Here is a 7,645-nt window from a genome sequence, read left to right on the forward strand (position 1 = left end):
TATATTCTTGTCCACAGATCCATCTACAAAACGGGGGAGGGATTTCACATATATGTATTATAGTTTGTTAACGCAGTTAGGAGTAGTTATTAGACTCAGTTAGTTACTCTAACTACTTTTCCCTCCAATCATACTTGTACGGAACCAAATCAATAGAATTGCAACTTTCCCATTCCAATTATTTTCAATGTAAAATATTACTTGCAGTTTTATTTGAATGAAATGCTGTATTGAAAATTATGCCTGAGAATACATCACTCTATGAATCCATCTAAATGAACAAGATGGAAAACTTTATGAGAAAAAAATAATTGCATCGAATCAAATATGCTTTCATCGCAGGCTAAGGCGAAGGTTGTTTCACAAAAAAGGGAGACAAAAGCAGGTGAATGCCAATCCTATCAATCCAAAAATGTTAAATCTCTGTTTGCTGGGTGATTTACCTGCATAAATAAATAATAGGTACATTAATCTTCCATTTACGCGGTCAATGTAAAAGATAATTATTTTATGTTAATTACCTAACTGAAGATAGTTGCTCCTAATGTTCCACTCAAAATCCCAGTGCTGTCTGTCATTTTTTATTGTCCAGTAACACCATCCAAAGGAAGCTGCATTGTAAACTTCTAACTGTGCCCTTCCGAAATCTTGATAATCCTTTTGCGATCCGCTTGTCACATTCCACTCATTCACCCACTCTCCTGAAAAGAATGGTTGGCTTTCAAGTTATGACAAAACGAAAAGAAAAGAATAATGATATTTATAAATACTATTTGTCGATCGACGATGGAGCGCACAAGTGTTAATGATGGGAAACTCATAGTAGTGAGCAGGGAATCAAGAGGTTTCAATGTCTATTTTTAAAGTCAAGGTTTATGGCTAGAGCTCGGTTATTTGTACTCACTTCTGTTCCATACATTACACCATCCCTCCACCACGTGATGAGGTGTAGAACCTATTCGACGTAGGTCCTATGCCAAATCTAATGGTGGAGGGAAGTGTGTCAACTTGGTATACGAAACAAAATAAGTACATAAACATTTCACAGTGAAACATAATAATATAGCCTCAAACAAATACTAGAGAGAGTTGTCTTACCAATAAAAACAAGTGGGCTATTTGAACTATTCAAGGCCTTGAGTTGACCTTCCCGGCTATTGTATATGTACTGTATGTTATCGCCGACGCTCATATTAACAAAATACGCGTCGAAGAGGTTGTAGTAATGCAAATCCAAAACTGTGTTGTGAGATCCTATGTTGGCTTGGTAAAGTTCCATAGGATCTGCCATGCCAATTCTTTGGCACATTATTACATAAGCTGTTGAAGAGTGTTTTCTAACAATTTGGTAGCCCTGTTTGTAATAAGAAACTAAAGTATCTAATGGAACTGTTCCGGCAGACGGTTCATTTAGAAGCTCAATTCCCAGCAAAGCAGGATTCCTTGCATATCTGTAAAACGAAATCTCTATTCAGTAAGGATATCGGCATATCGCATGAATTCACATAGCAGATCTTAAATGAGTCCATGTCGTTTTCCTTGTAGAAAGAAGTATTTATTAAATAAAAAAAAAAGTTAAAAAAAGAACAAAAGTCAGCAATGATGAACTTTAAGATGAGCTTTGTCTATTTTCTAACCAGGAACAAAAAGGGACAATATAGAATGAAGGAATTGCTATTCCAAAGGAAGCTAGGATCTAAATGATAGTTTTTACTTTGGATGAGAATCTCACTGGCTACTACAACACCAACTGTATATCTTGTTCAGTGTTTCAATGCTAAAAATCTCTTTCTATTCATGTAAAAAAGGGTTAATACTCATATTTGTCCCTAAAAGATAACTCATTTTTCAAATTGATCCTCGAAAGATTTTGTTAGTCATATTAGTCAAGGACGAATTTGAGTATTAACCCCTAACGCTAAACATAGAAGTTGGTTATTCTATAATAAGAAAAATATCAAACATATTCACACACTTTAAACTTACCTAGAAACTAAAAATTCAATAACATTCAACGACTGTTGAATGTTATCTGGAGAATCGGGCCAGCCGATGAATCCATCTCTGCTTGCACTATGTTCCATCCCATTTTGGGAACCAGGAGCAGCATGAAGATCAATTATGCATTTTATATCATATTCTCTGCACCAAAATAATCATTTATATTCTCAGAAAGAAAAAATACAGTTCCAATTGTGCTAAAACTTTTAGGATAATACAGTTAAAATAGCACTTACTGTGCCCATAAAAATGCATTATCTAGAGCATCAAGACTTCCTTCAATAAAAGGACTCGGAGGATCAGGATCGAAAGCAATCCACCACCCAACTGGTATCCTCACAGTGTTTATTCCGTGTTTATATAGAAACTTGAAATCCTCAATGGTGATAAAGGTATTTCTATGTCTCTGCAGTCACAGAAAGTTGAGCAATCAATATAGGAAACACAATCTTTTACTTGATTTTGCAAGTAAATAAAATAGCCAAGAAACTTCTAACTTGCATGTTATAGCTTTTTCTAACAAAATATATTGGCTTATATATATATATATGTTCAACAAAAGGATCCTTTTTGCCATTTATGTGAAGAAAATATTTGAACAATATGATTTTACCTTAAGAACATCTTTCGCACGATCATGTCCATATCCATTTGCTAGCTGGTAATCTCCATGTAAATTATTCGACAAAATTGTCATGTCAAATGTGGCAGCATTATCATCCCATCCTGGTGAACCCGGGTAATCTGCTGTAAGCTGACCATCTGTTGTAGCCTATAAATATAGCGGTACATTCAATCATGTGAATCTGTTAAAAGTTTAATGTCAATATGATTTTACATAGTAAAATAGAGGTGAGTGTGCAAGTTAACCATTTTTGGCTATTTTGAAGCATTTAATTGAATGCCAATGGAAATGTCCTTTACACGAACAGCGAAGAGTATTGTGTTAACAAGCATCATATTTTACACACTATCAAACGGCTACTTCGGATTTTCCAGAAAATAAGGATGAATACCTGCAGATAGGCCCCATTCTTTGTCTTCATATGAATTCTACTGTTCCCATTCCGCTCTATTTCGTATGTCTCTGATGTTGAAGGAGAGTTTGCTGTTGCCGAGACAGTGCAGCCATCGCCATCACATGTAAGAAACTGACCTTTTGAGGTACGAAATTGAAATTCAGATGGAGAGACTCTCCATAACTGCAACAGAACAAAGGGAGAATATTTCTATTTAATAAAGCTTTTACTAATTGCCATATCTAACTTCTACCATTATGTTGAGTGATATAAATTCAGTTATGCACAAACAGTAAAACAAGAAAGATATCATTACATCAACTACAATAAATTCTCCAATTACAATTTCTTCCAAGAAACTACCACACGGAGCGAAGAACATTTGCCTTACAAGCATTTCATACTTAATGTAACTAGGAATGAAACTAAAAAGTAGAAAGCAAATACACCATTCTTAATGGGAACATCTTCATATAGCTTACTACTGATCATACGAATAATTGATGGTGAATGAAACCATAACTTATTCAACCAGGTCAATGTTATTAGTGATTTTGTGATCCTTCTGAGTAAGCAACAATACATCAGATCCGATAGAAGGATACCTTTTCTGGCAAGAGTCAGTATATGCTGCAAAACACTTCCAATTTCGAACGATATTCAAGATCATAAATAAAAAGTGATGGTGAATTCAGAAAGTGAACTGATATTAGGACTAAATCAATGCTGCTTCAAATGTTATTTTAACTTAAACGTCGACAAAGGAAATCATAATAACAAACATGACGACTATCTAAATATGAAACTTGCTCGAAGATAATGGCCAAAACAGGTAATATTTCATAGCTGGTTAAGGATTAACAAATTGTTATTAAATCGAAACTAGAACTCAACCTCCGCCTTACCCTGAAGGTTTCCCATGAAGATGCAACATCCCTATCAACAGTCACATTCATTCCTCCCCCATTATCTGCAGATACATACTTCTGCAATGTCACTGACTTAAATTGCACCTCTGTTCCGTCCTACATTTCCCAATATCAACACAAAGATGAATCAACCACATAATAATAAGTCACTAAAATATAAAAATTTAAGAGATAAAGAATAAACATGTTTAGTTTCTATGATTTGTCATCCAATCAGGTGCTGCCATGTAGACAAGAAAGATTTAACTTCCATACCTAATTGGATGGCAATGCCACTACATAGAAATGAAACTCAAAAATCAAAATAAACAAATGGAAAAGTGAGGAAACAAAAATGTGAAGGAAGTAGCTTTCTTACAAGCATGTCTCCATTGGCAATGCCATCAAACAATGAAGGTTTGATCCAACCTTCAATGACCAACCACCCTCCCAAGTTCACTCCTCTCACTTTAGAACCCCTATGTAACCCCTCCACTTGAGACAAACACCAAATTCAATAAAGAACCAAGTTAGCTTCACAACATTGCCACTTTTGAAGAATGAACACATCACACATGAAATGAAAGAACCTTTTGAAAGTTAACAAAAGCAAAACTTTACCTTACCTGAATGTACCTTGTAGGTTATGAGCCAACAAGAGAGTAAGAATGCGCATGCCCATTTAGTAAAAACAAGTCCCATCAATGAAATGTGGATTTCAAAAGCACCCAGAAAGCAAAAAATGAAGAATCCAACATAGAAAAGAAAAAAAAAAGGGAAAAGCTCCCAATAATATTTAAAAGAAAGAGAATCCAAAGCCAAAGGAAGCTAAGCTAAGCTAAAACAAAAGAAGGGTCCACTTTTGAGGGGTTAGTGTGTGAATCTATGCAATCCCTTTCGTTATCACTAAGTTAATACCAAATTGAAGTTTGTGATAGAAGAAGGTTTTGGGATTGCTTTTGTTGCTTATACAACTCCAATTTGTTTATAGTTAATTAATGAATTAATTAGTTAAAGAAATGAAATGTTTGCAGCTACGTTGAAAGATGAAAAGTGAAGCCAATGCGAAAATATGGGCGGAGGAAAAGAATCATGTTGTGGCGTGGGAAAGGTACTAGAATCAAAACTTGTGGGGACTAGGGAGTAGTGTTAAATATCTGATTCATGAATGAATTTTTGGACTTTTGCTTATAATCAATTAATTAGTGTCTTGTCTTTCGTTATTATGGATTGGACTCAGAGGAGAAAAAGGGAGAACAGATTGTGGGATATAGTCGGTGACATGTAAGAAAAAGTACAAGATCGAATTCAAACGATCAAGAAAAAGAAAAGCTTGTTTATTTTCTTTGCCTTTTGCTGTATTGGGTATTGGTTAATTAAATTTTAATTTAATACTTCATGTCATCATTTATTTTGGACGATTTTGATTACCGAAAACAGATGAAAATCGAATCAAATTTATATTTAAATCTCAATCCAAAAATTAGATATGACTCTTGTGTGAGTTGTATTTTAAATTGGATACGTTTAAAACCAGCTTAATAATTGTATACATTTTATGTATTATTTTTTTGTGAATAATTAAATTTTATTAAATAAAAATTAAATAATATTATAAAAAAGAGTATTGATAAATTTTATAAATATAAAATATATTAGTGTATATACCAAAATTGCAAGAACCGGATCGATCATTGAACCGGTTAAGTAACTAATTTAATAGTTTAATGGTTTAACGGTTCAACCGAGATCGAACCGTGATTGAACCGGTTTAATTAATAAACTTATGTTTGATAAGGATGTTAGAATTTTATGCACTTGTATATATAAAGTTTGCAGCCAAAATAATCACAACGAAATTTTTCTACATCAAGCATCATTAACCCTTAAAATTAAAGATGACAAATTCCTCATTCTAACACAAGTATAATAAACTATGTTCTTTAATTGTGATTGCAATGCAACAACAAACCATTATGTCCCAATGTCATACATAACATCAAGGTAATACATTTAAAAAGAATAAATAAATAAACAAAAGGAGTTCAGCTCAAAACATGAGTAAGCCCTTCAAATAATCAAAGTTTATTTGATCCGTGAAATATGCCTTTGACATCAAATTGATCATCAATTTATATATTACTAACTTGGTCAAATTAGTTCCAAAGATATATGAGACATTTAATTGTCTCTTCACTATCAATCTGTTACATTTCTCCATAAAATTAGACTTCAAAAACATAAAATTGGTTCTTGATGAACAGAAAATTGATTATTAAAGAACCATTTTGATGCTGCTGTCACAAATGAGCATCAATGTGTTGCCCCACGTACCTGAACTTTTTTAGGCCTACATGAAATATAAGGATTTAAAATAACAGAACAAAAAGCAGCAGAAGAAAAACTTCGAACAGAAACTGAATTTTAATTCAATTTTCTAGCAACAACTTGATACATCATATGCATTGTCTGGCTCTGTATAAGAAAAGAACAAACTGAGAAAATATTTGCCTTGGATTATATCAAGTCATACACATTCAAAATCCAGAGTCCCAAGATTGTATCAATTCTATATAGCATTCAAAATCCAGAATCTAAAATTGAACTTATATCAAATTTATATTAAGCAAATTCAGAATTACAGAATAATTAACTAGAGGTCAGAACAAAACACCAACAATCTAGCTCTGTTAACAACAATGAACAGCGAAGAAAATTAACTCAGAAAACAACTAATTAACCCAGAAGAAAAATCAACAATCAACATAATTAAATTCAAAACATTAATATCTCAAAATTCAGCAGAATCATCAATAATACATCATATGCATGTTCAGAATAAATTTGAAATTTCAGAGGGATAGAGTCAGGGAAATAGAATTAGGGAGTGTTAGAGACTGAGACTTGAGACCTGAGAGGATTGAAGGCTTGAAGCAGAGAAGAAGAGACTTGAAACTTGAGATCTGAGACCTACGATGTTGAAGCAGAGACTAGAGACAAAAGGTAGCCGCTTCGACTGCGAGACTCCACGCGAAAAAGAGAAGCCACGACAGAGAAGCAATGACGGTGAGACACGGTGCGGAGCATAGAAGCAGAAACGACACCAGCGAGGAGGGGAGAAGGAGAAACGACGAGGAGGAGAGAAGCGGCGAGGACCACCACGGCAAGGATCCGAGAAGTGGCGACGACCCACGGCGAGGAGCAGCGAAGTGGCAATGACCCACGACGACGAGCAGCGAAGCGGCGCGACCCACAGCGACAAATCGAGCTCGGACAGAGAGGGCGACAGATAGAGAAAGGAGAGAAGGGTTCGGCGATGAGTTCGGGCTCTGAAGTGGAATGGTGGGTGGTGGCTGTTGTTGGAATTCGAAGAGAGGAGAGGATTGTGGGTGCTGGACGCGGAGAAGAAAGGAGAGATGAGTGGCTTCAATTGGTGTTTGGTGATTTAGGGTTGAGCTTCAGCACTTTCCTTTCTTCTTTTTATTTTTTTTAAATTTTTACACAAAACGGCAGAGGGTATATTTTCGAACCAAAAACCCTCTAAAAAACCGAACGGTTCTACCAATTCACCGATTAACCGTCGGTTTGACCGATTTTTTACCGATTTTTTGTTAAACAGTTTTAAAGCTTACCCGGACCGACTAACTGACCGGTTCCTGGTTAACCCGATTGAACCGGCCGGTCCGATTCAGTTTTCAGAACCATGGTATATACACA

At 35.0% G+C, this 7,645-nt stretch overlaps 1 protein-coding gene and 1 long non-coding RNA gene across 3 annotated transcripts; both read right to left on the minus strand.

The window, feature by feature from the left end:
* Window positions 1-185: 185 nt before the first annotated feature.
* Window positions 186-5,334, minus strand: LOC107469157 (probable glucan 1,3-beta-glucosidase A). 2 transcript variants are annotated; one of them, XM_052255778.1, is made up of 10 exons: window positions 4,565-5,334; window positions 4,308-4,423; window positions 3,926-4,045; window positions 3,018-3,203; window positions 2,615-2,773; window positions 2,238-2,407; window positions 1,987-2,142; window positions 1,099-1,451; window positions 522-701; window positions 186-443 (listed from the first exon to the last, which is right to left on the minus strand). In XM_052255778.1, the coding sequence occupies exons 1-10, from the start codon at window positions 4,608-4,610 to the stop codon at window positions 361-363; spliced, it is 1,569 nt and encodes a 522-aa protein (XP_052111738.1). In that variant the 5' UTR covers window positions 4,611-5,334; the 3' UTR covers window positions 186-360. The 2 variants fall into 2 exon arrangements, with proteins under 2 accessions (XP_052111738.1, XP_015944024.1); XM_016088538.3 differs by having other exon boundaries at window positions 4,555-5,334.
* Window positions 5,335-5,972: 638 nt separating this feature from the next.
* LOC127739742 (uncharacterized) lies at window positions 5,973-7,365 on the minus strand. The gene is made up of 2 exons (XR_008004422.1): window positions 6,840-7,365; window positions 5,973-6,278 (listed from the first exon to the last, which is right to left on the minus strand). It is a non-coding gene; the product is annotated as an uncharacterized LOC127739742 (long non-coding RNA).
* Window positions 7,366-7,645: the final 280 nt, after the last annotated feature.

Source organism: Arachis duranensis, chromosome 10, assembly GCF_000817695.3.
Source record: "Arachis duranensis cultivar V14167 chromosome 10, aradu.V14167.gnm2.J7QH, whole genome shotgun sequence".
Classification (NCBI taxonomy): Eukaryota; Viridiplantae; Streptophyta; class Magnoliopsida; order Fabales; family Fabaceae; genus Arachis; species Arachis duranensis.

Excerpts from the sequence above, each read along its gene's own strand:
- LOC107469157 (XM_016088538.3), bottom strand. The coding sequence starts at position 4,630 with ATGGGACTTGTTTTTACTAAATGGGCATGCGCATTCTTACTCTCTTGT. Across the intron at positions 4,046-4,307 it reads TTGCCAATGGAGACATGCTT|GACGGAACAGAGGTGCAATT; the intron begins GTAAGAAAGCTA and ends TGGGAAATGTAG. Across the intron at positions 2,143-2,237 it reads AATGCATTTTTATGGGCACA|AGAATATGATATAAAATGCA; the intron begins GTAAGTGCTATT and ends ATTTTGGTGCAG.